The sequence below is a fragment of the Lipophrys pholis genome (genome assembly GCF_963383615.2).
Source record: "Lipophrys pholis genome assembly, chromosome: 17".
In the NCBI taxonomy this organism is placed as follows: domain Eukaryota; kingdom Metazoa; phylum Chordata; class Actinopteri; order Blenniiformes; family Blenniidae; genus Lipophrys; species Lipophrys pholis.
Window position 1 is genome coordinate 13,457,515 of NC_137643.1, and position 19,825 is coordinate 13,477,339.

General features: G+C 40.4%; 1 protein-coding gene across 1 annotated transcript in view; it reads right to left on the reverse strand.

Moving 5' to 3' along the window:
- Nucleotides 1-8,770: 8,770 nt before the first annotated feature.
- The window catches only part of calcr (calcitonin receptor), a 55,220-nt gene continuing 44,165 nt past the window's right edge, over nt 8,771-19,825 (reverse strand). Inside the window, exons 17-22 of the mRNA XM_080484181.1 lie at nt 17,390-17,543; nt 16,404-16,464; nt 16,032-16,098; nt 15,670-15,885; nt 15,009-15,050; nt 8,771-9,817 (exon numbers count right to left, since the gene is read on the reverse strand). Coding sequence (XP_080340307.1) covers nt 9,596-9,817; nt 15,009-15,050; nt 15,670-15,885; nt 16,032-16,098; nt 16,404-16,464; nt 17,390-17,543 — 762 coding nt within the window. The 3' untranslated portion in view covers nt 8,771-9,595. The remainder of the gene's footprint in view (nt 9,818-15,008; nt 15,051-15,669; nt 15,886-16,031; nt 16,099-16,403; nt 16,465-17,389; nt 17,544-19,825) is intronic.

Genomic DNA, 19,825 nt, shown 5'->3' on the forward strand with positions numbered 1-19,825 from the left:
ATTGAAGGGTATGATTTCTAGGGCTGTTTGGTTTACGAGGAAAAGGATCAGCTACTAAACGGAGTCATTACCTCACTAGACCACCGCTGTATGAGTGATTTGTGAGGTTAGTGTCACATGACTTTTACTCTTGATTTGTTAAGAGTTAGAAACCACTTTTAAACTGCAGCAGGGATATTTGGTTCATTAAATGCACTTATTTAAAGTTGCGCAAATTGAAGTGGCTCTCTTCTCTTGTGAACTGTTTACACACTCATTTTAACAAAACAATCTCAAAAGCAAAATGGCAGCTGGTAAAATCAGTATTTCTCCAACATGAAGACGGGTCCCACTGATGACAGACCAGCAGAACTGACCTTATAGAAATCATGTGGCCATCGTATCAAAGTGAAAGCACTTCTCTGTTTCTTCCTCTTATTTCAGTAGAAACATTTACTTCTTAAAAAATAATTGAATATGACCAGCTGAATAGTTTATTTAATGTTGCAACCAGAATATCTTACAGTAGAACCCATTTTAACAAGTTGGGAGAATTAGAGCACTGATGACTTACTGGTAAAATAGGAAAAGTGGTCTTAAACACTTAAAAAGCTTTAGCTGTTAGACGGTATGCTTCAAAGATTTGGTTCCTCTGCTCATTTATCATTTTGTCTGGAAGTTTTCATGATATGACACAACAGAAGTCATCGAAAATCATGAACTCGCCTTCATAGGAATGAAGGAGACCATTAAAGGCCTGCTTAATATCCTTATGCTCATGGGGGGGGGGGCGGTCCATAGCTTACGTTATGGATACTGTGATGTATTTTCGGATTGTTTCATGTACAAAGGAATGCAGCATTTACGAATATGTCAAAACCGTGTTGCATTTTTCCAAACACCTCTGAAAGCTGCGGCTGCTGAAACCTCACTACAAATTTGCACTGCAGGGATAGTAAAACAGAAATAAGTCAGTGCTGCTCCTGCTGTGCTGAGACCCCTCATAAAACGCTTTGAGAGCCGTGGAAAATCCAACAGCACAGCTTGCCCATGGAAGGGGGACGTTTGGCCGCCAACCCGGCATTTAACAAGGCTCTGTGGTCCCCTAACTTTAAGCACTTTGGGGCTTTCTTGGCTGGTTTTTTTTGTGGCCGAGAATTACCCCTCTGGCACATGACCGTCTTTTCTGAGCAGTACATGTTGAAATTTGTGACTTAAAAGTAATAGCTGCTTGTATTTTATTTGAGTAGGATCAGGCCGACTGACAGAGCGGCGCGGCGAACCTTTTATTTTCCTGCACAGTTTCAGTCTCGGTAAATGATGCACTCTGGTGTATAATGTGGCTTCAGTCAGGCACATTGTGATAGAATTTGGATGTCAACATGGTCTAAGTGGAAAATTAACTTTTTTTTCTTTTCTTTTTTTTTTTTTGTTTTTGAGGGGCTTGGTAAGAGGTGCTTGAAAAAGCCTTTTCACAGGCTTGTCCTCGCACTGGTGTATTAAAAAAAAAAAAAAAAGATCATGAAATACGGCGTTCCTGGTTTGTGTGAAAGTACACGGTGTGTTTATGCTGAGAAGGCATCCACATCGTTGAGTAAAAACCTCTTCTGTTTGAAGAGCCTTTGGGGAAAGAGAGAGAAATATGCATCAGAATATGTGAGACACGTGATGCAGCGGGAACAATCCATGACTTCGGTACAGTAACATCTTCTTACAGTACATTTAGTGAAGGTCCACACAAACATTCTGCCTCATTAGACCAGGGGGGTTTTAAAGTGAGAGAGGACCTCACGCCAACTCCCAGGCCACACATGCTTTGGAATAAAGGTTTTACCTTCAGCTTGTTTCTTTTGATCAAGATCCAAATGTATAATATGGACAACATGTAAATAAAACAAAATTGAATTTAATGAAATAGAATTATTCTCAATGAATTATGCAAGGGAAATACAATCTCAGTGTTTTTGTTTTCTTTTGTGCTCCCCAATCCAAACTCTGTGGCTCCCCACCGGGAGAAACCCTCCACGCTGCTCCAGAACACTGCTTTGCCTTTGTTTGCGTCATGATTCTGACTCTGGGTTTTGCTTCCATTTGTGAAACGCTGAAACATCTGACGGCAACTCGCCTACGCGGGACCCAAGACGCAGAAATAAATTAGATGTTTAATGGAAAACCTCTGAAGCACCCCAGCATGTACTCTATCGGGTGCTTTGAAAATTAATAATTCGCCTCACAAATCTCATTAGTGTATAACGAGGAAACAAGTGCGAGCAGAAAGACGTAAGTGAGACGTTATCTTTGAAGATTCATTGTTGGCCCCCGGCAGACTGACAGACTCCTCTTTGCCATTTGGACAAACAAGACGAAAACAGGTCTTGGGTCTTAATGTTGCTCGAGCTGATATCACCTCCACTTCGCAGGGTTTTGGTCTCTGCGACTGGACGGGTGGTTTCTTTTGCCGCGGTGTGACTCAGCTGCTCCGTGAGGCTGGGCCGTGCAAAATGTGCAGCAGCCTTGAGCACTGGCAGATGAATCCCCGCTTTCTCTCTGGAAGGTTAGAAAAATATACTTACTTCCTCTCTGTTATTTCTGCGACTGTACAAATTACAGATACCACAATGCCCGCAGGACCCCCCGATCCTCCGCTTCACTTCAAAATAAGACACTCGCATGAATCTGTGAGTAAATATTGGTATGCATGTGGATGAGGGAACTGCTGCAAGGCATATCGTGATGAGTTTAAACCAAAGTCATTGTCACGCAGAGTATTGTCTTTCCATAATACATCAAAGCATTTCAGAGCTCATTTAGGATTATAATTTGTAAGTAATCTGGAAGCAGTTATTTCATTAGATAATCTTGACTCGGCTCTCCGTGGACTCCTCCAGGATGCTCATTTCCTGAGGAGGAGAGCATCGTCAGGAGTAATGTAAAATTCCAATATGAATCCTGATTGTTCTGAGCTTTGTGAATAAATTGAAGATGATTTTACAATGTGAAACGGTGCCGGAAGCGTATCGTGTGGAAAACAGAGGGCAGAAGATGGTTTTGGAAATTAGTCAGATCCATCTGGGGATCGTCCGCCAAATGTGAGCTAATGAGAGTAAGAACATTTATGCGTTGCAGGATGATTATGAATGATGCTCCTTCAGCTCAGCACAATACTTTGCACAAAGTTGAAATTTATGCCGGCTGAACGCAGCTATTAAATCCCACCACGACTCAAACGTCCTATCTCTCATGGGCAGATCGAGGCGATGGCTGAGATTAGTCCATGAGTGAGAGGAGATTCTGATTAGATTTTCTTTGAAGCGGCGGTCATGAACACAATGGGGGGGTCCGTTTCTCGCCCATTATCCTCCAATATGTTGAAACATACTGACGGATCCTGACATTTCCATGAAATACAAAAATCTTCCACATGCACTGATTTTGCAGTCAGCTTATCTCCTCGAGATAGACGACAACAGAAACATTTAGATATTTCTGATGAGTCGCCTTCAGGCATACAATAAGAATTGAAATGATCCTGAGCTTCCACAGAGTCCACACAGACGCCCCTGCAGCAAGTTCATATGCAGCAGAAGTACATAAACAGGTAAATAGGAAAGTATCTGCACATGGTTCTCGACAACAACAAGCGTTTTTTGATTTTGTCCAATTCACATTTCTAATCTCACTATACATTAACGTGTGTGTATTGTTATTACGTCGGCTGGGAACGAACTCAAATCATCGGCGTATATTTATCTGTTTATATGTCTGTTAGCAAGATTACGTCAAACTACTGCGTGGATTTTGTCAAAATTTTCAACACAGATGGACATGAAAGATTCCATTAAATTTTGGAGGCGATCCGGATATATATATATATATATATATATATATATATATATATATATATATATATATATATAGGCTTTTAAAGATTTCGTCAAAACTACCTGAACCCTTTGTGAACGTCCCTAATCTCTGAATATTCTTGTTACTTGTAGCAATTCTTCAGGTTTTATTGTGATGGACTCAAAGCCAATTCACAGGCATCAACAGCACCACAATTTAATAAGATTGGACAGTGAGCACATTTTTCCTAATTAGGATTATATCCAGATATTGCTGGAATACTGCAGACATATTTGATATTCTTAGCACATTTAATGCATAACTTAAGCCTCGATTTATCTTCAAATTTATACAAACTATTGAACTTACTGGTATATTTTGTTTACCGTTTAATGGTTTTGATAACATACTCCCAGCCTCTTATGAGCCCTTGGTGTTGTAGTGGTCACATCACACTGTTATTTTGCACCGTATTGTGGCCGCCCATGATTATTGTTATTATTTTTGTACATTAGGAGAAGCAGTGTATGTAAGAAACATGAATGAAGGTTTATTACAGATTTTTCTGCTCTTTCCAGAACAAATGTTACAGGGCGAAATCGAAAAAAATTTACAAAATGAACAACAGAAAAACCAACTTGAACTGCATATATGAGAACAGTAAATTTTAGTGTAACCTCTGTCTGTCATTGTCCTCTGAATACATTTTGGATACCTGTTGCATTCATTACCCTGCTGGTCAAACACAAGAATCTGAGCCTACATTTCCACATTCTCTGGTTTCCATTTCCACATTCTCTGGTTTCTCGGTGGCCGAGGCATGTTTGCTCGTGAACCGTGACCGTCAAAGCTGCGGTGGACTGTGGCCCAGTACGGAAAATGAACCAGAAAAGCTGCTGTGACATCCAGAAGAATAAAACTGCTATTTGAGTGATTGCGTGTAAGCTGTAACGAACGAATCTCGAGTAAAGTGAAAATGAAAAGTGGTTTCGTGCTCAGTCTAAGACGCTCACATGGTGGAACTGGGACGGGAAAAGAAGCGGCCATCTTGGCCGGCAGTGATCTGAGCAGTTTTGTTGACACAGTGTTTTCCAGTCATCCTGAAAGACGAAGACATTTCAAGTCTTGTTCCAGAGCGGAGAGATGAAGGTCTCAGCGTGGAGCGCTGTCATTCCTCATTTCAGCCCCGCTGAGCAAAACCAGTCGCATGATTCACTGTGCTGCCCGTCGCAGAGCACACATGACATGCAATGGGTTTGGTCCAGTGTGCTGTGAGATTGTTCCTGTCAGGGAACGTGGTGGACAGCATGAAGTGGCCAAATGTCGAAGCTTCCCAGGCCAACATGCTCCCAAGACAGAAACTGCAATTTATAGGCTCCGTCTCCATTTTTTATTCTTCCACTGAATCAACCAAAAAAAAACCCACCACAGCAGGTGGTTCCCTGAAGATAAAGATGATCTTCAAACCTCATTGTAGTGTGAATCATTGCAAAACTCCAGAGATGAGAATAAACAAAGAATGTTTTTTTTGTCTTTTTTTGCTGTAGATCCTTTTTGTTTTTCAAATTTGCTCTCCATCCTCTCGTTTCACTTCTTCTACTCTTTGCATTTTCAAAACTGGCTCATTACTGTGGCTAACTCTTGTTCCGTCAAACATGCAAATCACAGGATCCACTGTGTTGTAATGAAGCCGAACACACGCCACAGTCTTCATTACATTTATTAGTTACCAATGAGTAATTATTTAGTAGTTTTAATTAAATTGCTCAGTACTGAAACAATATTTTTAATCAATAATAAATATTAGCTTTACTATTTTTCATTACTCCAAATTCACAGGGTGCCATAACAATAGCTCTATTCTCATAGAGGCATAAACACCAGCAACTCTCACCTCCACTCTCATTATTACAATTAAAAACACTACTTTCTGATTCTACTTGAGTACAGTACATTGGTTGAATTAGCACTTCTTTTGCCATCTCTACAAAACTCCTTCATCTGCCCTTGAATTGAAAGCAGTTTGCATAGAATTTCCGGTCTTGCATGGGCTGTTTCCTGATGAATTGGCTCTGTTGCAGAGTGCAGGACAGTATTTTTCAGAGGAATAACAATCCATACGCATCTATGATCATATTTTTCTCCAAGAAGTTGTGAGTTTGCAGGAGGATGGGGCCTTGTTTCTGTCATGGCAGTACCATTAGGATCCAGTAGAGCTTGAAATTGTGACTTATACAGTAGCTGCCTGCATAAAACGTGAAATATATTCTTATAAAAAAGACAACTGCCTTTTTGTGGGTGATAATAACCATAAAATGCAGTCGAATGTGAACAGACATCCATCTCTGAGATGAACCCTCAGACAAAACTTTTTTTTTTTTCCTTCTGCCAAAGTGAAAAAAGAAACTAAACAACAACAGGGTTTGCGAGGCGCCGCAGCGCTCGGCGAAAACACCAAGCAAGACAGTAAAATGGGGTAAGACTTCCTTTGTGTCCTCGGTGCACTCGTTATTCAAACTCTCTCAACCCTGCAACAGTGACGAGAATAGTGTCGGAGCGGCTGACTCATCAGACAGCGACGGCGAATCTCTCGAAAAACAAAGTTTGTTGGGAAAAATAACTTTTACTTTCGACGCCGTAATCTCTTCAAAGCATTTTAACAAAACAACGTTACATTTTTCTTCCATCATCAAGTCATTAAGCGCGGCAAATTGTCCATTTCCCCCCTCCTCTGAATTCTTTCATCTTCTCGTCCGCTCTCCAAACACATGTTGCTGCTCGCCATTGTGATTTCAGTTTGCTCAGGAAATAAAGAGCGACACCAGAGGATCTTTCATGTGTGTATTCTTGTGCTGAATGACTCGCAGAAAGAAAACAAGAGGTAAAAGAGGAAAAGAAACATCAGTTTGGTTTTTGCAAAGTAGTTTTCTTTTCTTTTCTTTTTCTTTTTTTATATCAGCTTTTCAGATGAGAGCCAAGAGGAAGCAATTCAGACAAACAGGCCGAAAGAAACAACAGGAAGGTAACAAAAATAGAGAAGAAAATGTCACAGTGCAAGAATCTGTTATGAACACAGTGTCTGCTCTTATTTACACAAGTATCGACATAAACAAACAACAACAAAAGACTAATGATAGACCTTATAATATGTTCCAGATCTAGACAAATGACCATAAAAAGCATGAATTTCATGCTTGAATAAACAATAACACACATTTTTCTCCCACCAGGGACCATCATGATTGTCACTCTCATACTTCTTTAAAAAAAAAAAAAAAAGGTTCTTGAATTTGTCCTTGCAATGGTTCACGATGTGTCTCATTCAAAGGAGAAATAAAAATGAGAGGATTGTTGAGTGTTGTTACGCGCTAGGACTTGGTTCAGCCCGTGTGGCTCCTGCATTGCCAGCTCCATCCCTGCATTCAATATGATTTTATTTACAGCCACAACGTGTTCCAATAAATCTCCACTATATGTGTAAAAATAGCTCCTTTTGTAGTCTTTGTTGACCGGCTCATCGCTCTATAAGAGAATGCACCTGCGGTAAAGGTCAACATGTGCTGTACAACTTATGCCCGTGCTCTGTCGTATCATGTAGGGCCGTGGAAAAAGCATGTGTTCAGTTGCTTGCTGAAGCCCTCTAAATATCTCAAGCGTCATAATAAAAAAGAAACGTTACAATAGTTTAGTTCATCGGTGATAAGAATACCTCAAGATCTGTGCGCACGTGCTGCTGATAAATACAATGAAGCTGACAATAACGGCATTTAAATGTTACCTGTTTTTGCAACTTCCCTAAAACAGAAATATCCCAGAGTAACAAAAATATCTTGTGATTTTATTGGATTCAGATATTCAGATTGAACTGCGTCCACTTGTTTGAATTTCTTATTCTGACAATGAGGTATTAGCAGCTGTACTTTCTTCTCATGACCTTCAGCTCTTCGATTGGCCTTCATGTGTCTTTCTCAAAGATTTTAAAAGTTTTCAAAACGTCTCTGTGATGTTGAAATTAGTTTATTGAAAAATTTTCACGAGATTATTTGTTTGACTGCAAAGGTGTTTCCATCAATCCATTCTGATTATTAGCCTGAGGGGGAATAACACAGCTCAGGCTGTCGTTCCTTTAAACGACTTCTGTTTGAAGGTTGGTTTATCATTTTTAATCAAGATCAAACTGCACAGTTTCACTGGAGGAATCACACCTTGATGCTGAATGGTTATTATTGATAGTTTGAATCCTTGAAGCAGTTTGACTGTAACTTTGGAGATGAATTGCAGCCCCATTAAAGACCTTTAAGACGTTTTAAATCACAAGGTCTGATTTGACAGTTAAGACTGTGCTACAGCTTCACCCTCATGGGGGTTACTATAAGTATTACTAAATATAATCTCAAGATTGTTTTCTTATGAACGAATCATAATGAACAACACTAGAAATGTCTATTCTCTGTTAAGAGTGTGAGCAGCCAGAAGCTTTACTATCTCCTCTGTTATCCCCAAAATAAAAGTTGTAAAGACTATTAAAGCTTCAAAAAACCTTTTTAAATTGTACAACCATGAAAAGACTGTGCATATTCTAAATGAAAATACTAATAATTTAAAGGTGAAGACCGAGAGCAATGTGAGCATGCCTTCAGGACGTTATTGACTTTACTCTTTCCATCAACAGGGATATGAGCTTCTTTCTGCACTGATTACTTAACAAATGCTTAAGTGTGTGTGTGTGTGTGTGTGTGTGTGTGTGTGTGTGTGTGTGTGTGTGTGTGTGTGTGTGTGTGTGTGTGTGTGTGTGTGTGTGTGTGTGTGTGTGTGTGTGTGTGTGTGTGTGACGAATCTTTAAGAGCAGAAGTGAGACTACTGGGCATTTTCAAAAGATGGTTGAGAACAAGCTCTTTGTCAGAACGACTGACAGCGTGTTTACTGAAAACACAGTGAAACAACTCTTGCGGGTGATAACCTCAAAATAAAGATTTTTATTTGTGTACTTCTTCATGTACCTCTCAGCCCTGCGATCTTCAGCATCAGCACAAATACAGCAACTGCAAAAACAAGAAAGCAGTCGGGAATGCAGCATCACAGGACGTACACTTAGCAAATACCGTACTTGGTAACTGGCGAGATTAAAAAGAAAATATATTCATTTTTGAACGTTTGAACACACTTTTTTTTTTTAAATCATACATGGTAAACATATAGTATGTACATAGTTCCAGAGCTCCAAGCTCAGAAGGTCTTTTCCATGGCACATACTTTCAGCTTTGTGTGATTTGTTGACTAAGTGTCTGTGTGTTTTGCTAAATGGTTCCACGCCTGTGCTCAGGTGGATATCGTGCGCCCTCGTGGCTCTGACCAACAAACACGACCCTTTGGTATAGGTGAGGTCAGGAATTTTTTCTTCGTCTTCAGAATCACCGCCATCGTCTTCACACACCCCCACCCCATAAATGCTACTATCACCAGTGTTGCATTCGCCGTCATCACCTTCTACACCAGCGCCTCCGCCACTGCGAGCGTGCACGTGCAGTATAGCAGCTTCAGAAAGTTCTCACAAAGCAGCCTCAGACTGTAATAGAAAGCCTCGATGAGCTCTGTGTGTCCAGACCCGTATCATCCTCCTGGGCTCAACCAACCAGCAACAGCTAGAGATTCACTCGCTGAGACATGGCGGGCAAAACAAATTGAATTTCTGTTCTGACTGTACATTCCCCGTCGCTCTGTTTCTCTTCTTCGGCTGTTTCCATTGCTTCACACACTTCGTCCTGAGTGTGATTCAAGCAAATGTGTCTCCGGATTTTAGCGCCACCAGTTCAGAGTCATCCGTGTGGCGCCCGTTCACGTGTTCGTCGTTGCAATCGTGAGGGTACATGAAGGCTGGCACCTCAGTGATGGAGGTGGCCGTGTATGACGTGGAGCGCATGGAGCAGTGGTCCTTCCTTATCTGACCCCACTCGGTCTTGTACTGCATCCACTGTCTCTTCAGAGCCGCCTGCACCTGAACGTCACACAAAGAGACACATGAACACAACTCGTCATTCTCGCGCCATCAATCTTGTGCAAATGCTGTAACGTCATGCATTTTTCCCCCCGACAAATTTTTCTTTTCTCAAAATCCTTTATGAAAGCACCTTATTTTGGTTTTGCCTGTCTCTCCTCCGGTGACCACTGAATGGTTCCAGCAGACATCCACATTTACATGCAAGTCAACATGTGGCCACGCTGCAATGCGAGTGAGGCAGAGCCCATGTAAACAGCAGCTTGTGGCAATATTAATCCAACTGACAGTGATCGTAAGTGAAGCGCGCATAATTGCCGCAGCATATGTGGATCGCTAAGATTTCAATCGCATTAGCAGCTGCCAGTTGGGGAAATGTAAACACCAAAGTCAATTTACTTGAAATGGAGCCAAGTCGTGCATGTGGCCTCATCATCCCGTCATAAAAGAGAAAGCAAGACGCAATCCAAGTTGAGCCTGATGGTGAAAACGTAAAAACATACCCCTGGTATCTAAAACCGCACAAATATATCACATTGTTGAAACACATGTTTATGTTTTCCCAGCTGTACATTTTGTTTGAGTAATGCGTGTTGAGGTAAATCTGTATTGATCAGCAACAAAGGTAAAGGAGAACACAGTTTCTTTCTTTTCCTAACAACTCCACTGATACTACAAGCAGCAGATCCTCATGCTTTCAACAGGCATATTCTCAATTCTCATTATTTTGCTGAGACAATTTGACACTGGATTTATGTGCATGTGAAACAAATCCAGTTGGTATCGGAATGATATCCATTATTATACAGTTACTGTAAGTGACTGTTATATAATAATTCTATTATTTAGCCCTTAGTGCCGTGATCCATCATGGTGTTACACACAGAAATCCAATTAATGTCCCACATACAAAGTTCACCATTAATTCTGGCTGACAGGACACTGATAATACATTTCAGAAAACCTTAGAAATAAACAACACATTTCAGATATTTTGAGAAAACCTGTTTTCTCTCGGTACTCTGTGAAGCACTTGGAGTACTCGGTGCACCAACATTCATACTTTGGAGAGTCAAAACTTGATTTGAATTGGAAAAGGATTGTTACCCGCTGAGCATCCAGGACAAATGTTGTCTATCATTATTTCTGCTGTCAGCAATGTTCATAATTAATCTGTTATTTGTTTATTTGTCAATAGAATGTTAGAACACGGTGAGAAATGTCATTACAGTTTCCGGGAACACAAAGTCTCATCTAAAGCAAGCCTATAATGTCCGAGCAACCTTCAGAAGAAAAACAGAACGAGAAGAACAGTAAATTGTTTGATTGGAGAAATTGAAAGCTGTGAATGTTTGACATTTCTCCTTCACTTTTCTTTGTTCTGGTCTGCTCTTTTTGCAGTGAGATAGCACTCAGATTTTGGTTGCCTGTAAGTTACTGATGACTACGTGTATAAATTTTGATTGAGAATGATTTGTGTGTCCATCATGTGAAAGACTAGAAACATGCCCAGAATTTGTACCACTGTTAGTTAAGTAAAAATAAATAAATATAAATATATATATATAGTTTTCCATCAACTGTGAATGGGAAAACAATATTCATAAATTCACCAAACATCAGATATGTCAATTCCTAAAAGACAGATATCTAAACTGCACGTTCTAAATGTAGGTAAATGTTTGTGTCTTTACAGAAAAAGTGTTACGCTCCTTTATTGGAAAAGCCACATACACATCAACTCAGAGGTGTTTATCATCCCACAGATATACTGTAATGAAATAAACCACTTTTTAGACTCTTTGCTGGATACATGCATGTTTGTACAATGTGTGGTATCAGATTGAAAGACTAAGAACTAAATGCTTTCTGTATAGTTTTGTATTTCTAATCCAAAGACTTTAATCTCTTCCATTGCTTTACAGGAAGAGAAAAGGAATCCATTTGATATGGAAAATAAGAAAATAATATAAATCCTGATATAAAATACTATTTTGGGGGTAATTGTTTGACACGGATCAGATCGACTCTCATTAAGCTTAGAAAGCTTCAGGAAAAAGTGAGAAATGATAATTAAAAATGCAGCAACCTGGAAGCCATGTTTATGCCACTAAGCGTTCAAAATCCTGATATCTGATCTGACCTTGACTTCCTCGTGCCCATTTTCACTTGTGTATTTGGAGGCTAGGTGCTAATTACCATCAGTTGTCTTGTAAGTTGTTGACCTGCTGTATTATCCGCATTGAGCAAACGAATCATAACTGTATTGTAATTTCTCTCGTGATGTTTGATGTCACAGAGCACACAATTTGTTAGCCAGCTTGCTTTGCTGTCGCAGGTCAAACAACCATGTAAAAAAGTCTGGCACCTTTCACCAACTATTATTACAACCTCTGAAAACACATCACACGGATGTTCAACAGACATTTCTGGTCAAATGTGTGCTCAAACTTGTTGGTGAATTTTAAGTGTGAATCGAGAGTCTGCAAGAAATGAAATGTTTTGTCCTCTAATGATTCTTTGGACATCCTCTGTGAATATATAAAATGAGCTCAAACTAAAAGCTGCATTTAAAGTGATTCATCTGCAACATTTTAGAGTGTCCTTGCTTTTATTGTTTGCAGCCTCAGGCACACCTGTGCAATAATCCTGCTGTCTAATCAGCACCTTGATCTGCCACACCAGTGAGGTGGGACGGATTATCTCGGCAAAGAAGAAGTGCACTCTAACACCGATTTAGACACATTTGTGAACAATATTTGAGAGAAATAGGCCTTTTGTGTGCGTAGAAAAAGTGTTAGAGCTTTAGAAACCAGAAGCTTGACATTTTCAGAAACATTAAAAGTTAAAAGTGGACCAAAGACACGATAGTGCATGGAAGCTCTTTTTCAATATAAGAACAGGTGGTCAAGACGATATACTTGTCAACTTAGCAGTAGTTATAGGCTAAATTTATAGCTGAATCCCTATTTAAAATTTAGTGGCTCTCACCTCTCTATCTCAAATGTCTTATTGTGTCAAGATGTACAGAGATGCATCTCATCATGTTATCACAAATTGGAAATAAGTGTGACGGCTAAATATGGAGCAGAGGGGGAATGTTCATCAACTCACTGCTCTGTACATGGTCACAGGTTGAATCATCAAAAACTGAAGAGTGACCTTTGTCTAATAGAAAAAGGAACCAGAGCTGCAATTCTCATTTAACTCTGTAACACCCAAACAGCACTATAATTACTGCAGTTACTTTAAACCACAGCGATCTAATAAATTCTGTCACTAATTGTCTCGATGGGACAAAAGTGTACAGAACACCGAGCTTGTTGTCACAATCCAGCTCAAAAGCGGTTTGTCTCACTGACCCGACATCACAATGGGGCCCATTGAGGAGAATGAGGCAGGTCTGTGTAGTTTGGCCTTGTAATAGAAAAATCTTCAACAGAATTGAACCCGGGCCCAGAAGTCCGTGTCCTGATTACGGAAGCGTGAACTGAGCTTCTTGCAGACAAAGTAAACAAGTCCTCTCATCCCCACATGTGACTGTTGGCGTCCTAGCCCTTTAAGCGTTTTCTCTGCACATTGTTTTCACTCCACAAATCGTTTACATCATTTATTCTGATGCTGCTGCGTTTCGCACTAACAGCTGACCTATTTTCCATGTCGAATACATAAAACTCAACGGCAGTTCACGCTGCCAAACACCCCATGCTGGGTATTTAAATCTGCGCCTCACTCAGTTTTTGCATATTTGCCCTGTTTTTTTTTTTTCTCATGCAAAAAAACGCCTCATAACAATGTCAGTGAGTCTTTGTGTGGAAGAATTCCACAGCCTTTTCCCCCCCCCCATTATATTTCACACATAGAAATAGTTAACTTTGGAGCGGAGAGCATGTGAAAAACAACCCAGATCTGATTCGTGGCGTCTATTCTCTGTGGACACGGCGAGTTAACAAAGAGTATCTTTCTCAGAGTGTGCAGAGCTGAAAGGCTTTCACAGCAACACTAACCATGAATCTGGGGTTTAATGGAAATGTAGCTTGAAGGTTTGAATGGAGTTAAGGATGCTCGCAGCAGTCAGGCAGCTTCAGACAGACTTGGAAAGGCTGACAGGGGGGAACTTGAAAGAAGAGTCAATTTCCAGCTGAGCCTGGAAACCACACAGTCATTTATAAACTGTGTGTTACCTGACGTGACCCTTCAGGTTTTTACAGGCGCCTCACCACAAAGGGCTCGGGGGGAGATGAGCAGAACGGTGCTTTATAACCTGTTACCGCTGAATTAATGACAGATTGTTGCATCTCTGTGAAGCTACAGACATTTTACTCAAGTATTCAAAGCCAAAACCAAACTCTGAAGGTCTGATATTCACGGGTCACTTCTCGATACGATATCTGGCCTGATAAACAAAATATGGTAATGTTGTACCTAAGAGCAATCTCACGTCTCATTTATATAATGTCACATCCTATGAGCAGGTTTATTGCCCCGTGACAGGATGGCTCCCGGGGTAACATGTGCAGGTTGATCTTTATAAAAGGTCACGTGCTGTGTCTAAATATCCACCACATTTTGTCAAGCATGGCACCACTGTCCCAGGTTTTTCAGATTTTGAATGCATGTCCCAGTGAATTCTTCCATATCAAGTTCTGATATATTAGAAGACAGTGGGGTAACATGGGCTACTATTTTACTAATGTTGTCCTAGAGGTAAGGAAACACAGAAAAAGAATAAAAACATATACCATTAATTCAGGATGTCTGTTATCAAATGAAATGAACAGAATGCATCTCTGACAAAAATATGACTTGTCAAAATAAAAGTGCTCCCGTGGATCAACTTAACCCAGGTTAGGGCTAAGCTGAACCACGTTAACCACAATAAAGTTGCTTTGGCATAATAGTCATTTTACCTGTTAAGCAGAAAATTTACTTTGACAAGCAAAAAACAGTTTTTGTGTAAGAAATGACTGACCCCATCTCTCATGTGCTTCTCTGCATCACAGCAAGATGGAAAGGATGGATTCATGCTTATCTGACAAAAAATCTGTACGGTTACCTGGATACAAGGGGTGGGTCAACCTACCCTCTGGCTCATCTTACCCCACCCGCCACTATCTTTATTTTCCATTGATTTTACATAATAGTAAAGCACTGAGAGAGAAAATGGCTAATATGTTTAAAAAGATCTTACCTCTCCATTGAAGAAGCAGAATATTGTTGCTACCAGCAAACCCTGAAAAAAAAGCAATTAGAAAATAATTAATTTTCCCTTTCTTTTTTTTTCTTTTTTTTTTTAAAAACGGTAATGAGGTGTAATGACAGGCTATGACGTTAGCTGTGAGGGAGGAAATCTTATTTTGGAAAGGGAGAAAACAAAGGTGCTGTGAAATTACAATCCGTTAAGTGACTAAATGAATGAATGAACGGCTCACCCCGATATTTAATGGACTGGTTGCCTATTGTTTGATTAAGTGCCCAACAGGTTGTAAAATGGAGTCAATCGAGTGTCTAACTGGCTCTTTAAAGCACAATTAAAGGAAAGAAAAGAGACTGGAAAGTTCAATCATGCGAACTCAAAAGCAAGTGGATTCTTGAATTCATAATCAAGGTAGATGTAAGAGTTTCAATCTTGAGTACACGCATTATACTTCTTTTTAATATCTTTTTCCTATTACTCCTTATACTTTTTACGCATGTCTGCCCCAAAAAATACCTCAATCCACAGGGCAGGAAAGGCTGCAGTATAGCGCTTTTTAATCTAATGTTGTATTACTTTTAGAATGAGCTCGTACCCTGGCACTATAATAGAAATTTTGATTAATTTTGTGGCCCGCCATCAGCCGAGTGCTTACCTGGTAGTGCATGAGTATGTGCATGATGTACTCGCAGACCTCGCCAGCCAGGTTCTCTGGCCTCCAGGGAAGAATGACAAATTGTATCCCCAGCAGGGGCACCAGGATGAGGGTGGCTCTCACCGCCTTCATGTACATGTTGGACTCGGCTCGGTGCGTGTCCCTCAACTTGGTGACCAACACTCTTATGATATTCAGCAGGAAGAAGAGATTCACCTGCAGGGGATTGGGAGGAAAATATGAGGAACATCTGTTTTCCCTTTTATCTGTGTTTTCAGCTGTGATGCTACTCTGCAATTCACAAAAACAAAACCTATATTCTTCAGTCTGAAATTCATGTCGTATCAGATTAGTAGACTCACAAGAAGTGCTGCCATTATAGGACCATGGACCGCGTAGAGCAGATGGGTTTCCACACTCATCCAACAGCTACAGAAAGAAAAACATATCTGTCAGTACTGCCTGTCGACCAAAATACACACACACACACACACACACACACACACACACACACACACACACACACACACACACACACACACACACACACACACACACACACACACACACACACACACACACACACACACACACACACACACACACACACACACACACACACAAAAGAGCGCACATGTACGGCTCTGCTGCGCGCTCTGCCTCCACCGCACACAGCCCAGCGCAAATGCAAACATCTCCTGTTTATTTGCAGAGGTTTCTGGAACATTACTCACTTGTCGTCAAAATACTTTTTCCTTGCCACAGCGTGGATGGATACAGGCACAAGAGGAAAGCCTTGGACAGGAAAAGATAACCAGATGAGGTCTCGAGTGAATCTCAGAGAAATTCATGTGTCATTATTGCAACAGTTAACAAAAAAAAAAAGGAAAAATTGCCTTGTTTGTTGGTTTTAAACCTCCTCATTAAGTAATTAGATTATCTGACAGGCTGTGGCTTCGATGTTCTCAAGACTTTTCAGTTACAGTGGCATTGTTCCATGGAAACAGTAACACTTCCACGGGGGTTGTTCTCTGTTTAGTTTCACTTGGTGTTTTCCTTTGAGTTTAACCACATAATTAACTGAAATATATCAGATTCAGACCAGACTTGGGGTATGTAGTGTTTTTGCGATATTCATACAGAGAACATTGTGTTGACTTACACACATTTCCAGCAGAGTTCTCTAATGTCACTATGAATTGCTTTAACAATTTCCCCAACCTGAGCTGTAGTCTCACCTGGTTCTCCCTATGTGGGACTTTATATCCCCACGAGGTTAACAAAAGTCCCATAATGCAAGTGTATCAACAGATTCAAGTCCCCGCAACGGTGATAAATTCTCATCAACACACGTCACACAAGCCTCGAGGTTGTTGTAACGTTTGTAATGAAGACCATTTATTTAGTATCTGTTCCCGACTTGCCTGACAGAGTGCACACATCAGGTTTTTTTTTTCTTCTTTCACATTCAAGAAAGAGAGAAAAACTGCACAGGAGCACCTCCGAGCAACAGGACTGCCAATAAAGCTGTCAGCATGTCCACAGTGACATAATGCCCGAGGATTGAGCGGGTGCAAGAGATAGTGTCCGGTGTTATTGAGCTACTCGTCTGGGAGCTTTCACTCTGTAATGGACATCGGTGAGGACCTAAATCTTTAAGGACACACAGCAGAGTACAATAGATGAAGGGAAAGGAAAGACACGTTTGAGCATGACTCACCCCAGCCCAGGAGGTAGTACCAGTGCAGATGCTGCTCCTCTGCGAACACAGCCACCACGATGAGCGTGTGCAAGTAGATGCCTTCGCACAGCATCCAGAAATAGTTGCAACCAAGCATGTATGTGTGGAAGAAGTGCAAGACTTTGCAGCCAACCTGAAGGAAGAAAGACCAGAAATATTTGCTATTTTCTGTTTATCTGTTTTGGACATCCCATAAGAAAAAATAAATGAATAAAATACAGCGATCATCTCGGCAGGATTCAATGAGACGTTTCACAAATACATCAGCCTGTGTTATCCTCTCCTGACTCACACACGATTATATTCATTTACCCCCTTTGGAGTCTTGATGGCAATTAAGATTTTCTTTTCTATTTATTGTATTTGTCCCACTTGATACGATGACGTGAGATCACAGCGTGCTCTGCCAGTGTACAACAGCAGCGCAGACAGGAATGTGCAATTCGTACCAACAGAGCGACAAGGCCGCACGTCTCCTTGTGTTATCAGTTTCTTTGATTGAGTCATTACAATAAGAGCTGATGACTCTGATGCTGTGTTATTATCGCGTCGATCTCATTTAACCACACTGTACTAACGCTGTAATTAGACACACTTATGAATGCAGCGTAAGATATAATTTTCCAAATGACTCAAAGGCAAACGCCAATGAACCAGGCGGTGCTGAAAATGTGCTCAAAAGAATCCCACATACTTTTGTCCTGCCCAAAAGCTACTAGCCTATCAGTTCCCCATTGTTACTGGACATTTAGAGACTCGTGGTTGCTCATCTTAGGGGATTTGTTCAGGAACATGTTTTTGGACATTTTTTTTTTTTTTTAAATGCAGCTCGGCCAAAACCATCAGCTTCAATGTTGCTTATCCCAGCTCAGATATCTTCTTCGTCCCCTTTGCCCAAATTTGGATTATGTGGTTCTGGTAAAAGCCAAAATAGCAGCAAGAGCTAAAGATAAATTGCATATTTATTGAAAAAAGTTGTGGGTAACATAACACATAATAATGACTGTGATACATCAAAGTTTCTCCAGCAGCCAAACATCAGACTAAATTATCAGGGTGGTGTTTCAGAACATTTGATGAGCGCTGAGTTGAATTTTTAGCTTGCAGTTTCTTTTGAGGGAAGCTGTTTGTTTTTAATTGAATTACTAAACAAATAATGAAGGAGTTCCACAGGGAACGCTATTAAGCTTTTTCAAAGTACACAAATTACATTTCAATTCTAACAAAAATAAAGCAATGTCTGTTTATGTGCCGCTGATGTTAAATTACCACTGTCACCCTCTGTCTCCAACTGCCCCTTTCTGCACCCGATTTGCCCCGTCACTGTTCCTGGTGCACAGGATTTCCTCATCAACTCATTATTATTATTATTATTATTATTAGGGTTAGGGCTAATAATAATAATAATAATAACAATAATAATAATCTATAATAGGCAACGACTCCTGAAACGTCCCACAGATCAAACTTTCAACCCTCACTAACAGTAAGAGGATTTCAGTTTACAAGTAGTAGTAATAGGAAGTGACATAAACATTTCTGCAAATCCGAGATCAGGTCCCTAACTATTCTTAGATGGGAGGCTCCTCAATAAAGATTTGGAGTACTTTTGAAAGTGTTTATTTGTTGTACTCTGTATTGTGTGGAACTAAAAAAAAAAAAACCCATTAAAAATCAATTCCAAATATTTTTTTTTTGTGAATTACGTCTAAGCCTTTATTTAGCCATGCAAGTCCCATTGAGATAAAAGTCAATTGAACACCCTTATTTTGCTGTGATTTAAAGTCTATTCACCAAAGTGCCAGCTGATTTATTGCTCATCATAGCTATCAGCCGCCTCTGAGTTCAATCATGAGGGTGCACGGCTCTCGCCGACACCCGCCTGCCTGTCTTTTCATTCAGAATACAATCTAAGTATTGAATGTCCTCAGCAGAGAGCAAACAGGACACCGGCTCTCACAACAGGCTTTGAAATAAAAGCTAAAACACGCTCCAACATAATTTCTTCCCCAGATTCACAGAGACATTAAACTGATGAACCCCTTAATGTAAATACCTACGTTTCAACATGTTCACATATATTGTTGCGATAATGCTGAAAACAAAATATTCACACTGGGTTTCTGGTTGTCAGCGTTGTGCAAGGAGAGTGTGCGTGCAGCCACAATATAATTCAAAGATGCTGGCATTGCTATTAAGTGCTTCTCTCAGGGGTCTTCTTAGCTCAAAACACACCACAGTCATTCAGGTCTAAACCTTTAGCCACATGTCTCTCCCTCAATTCCATGCATTTCCATTCCCACTTGAAAGATCTGCACCACAGCAGACTCACTTTCACCACTGATAGATATTTGTATTTCAGTTAACTTTCTTATCAAGTTCATACTGCAGCTAAACGAGGTTTGGGTCAAATTA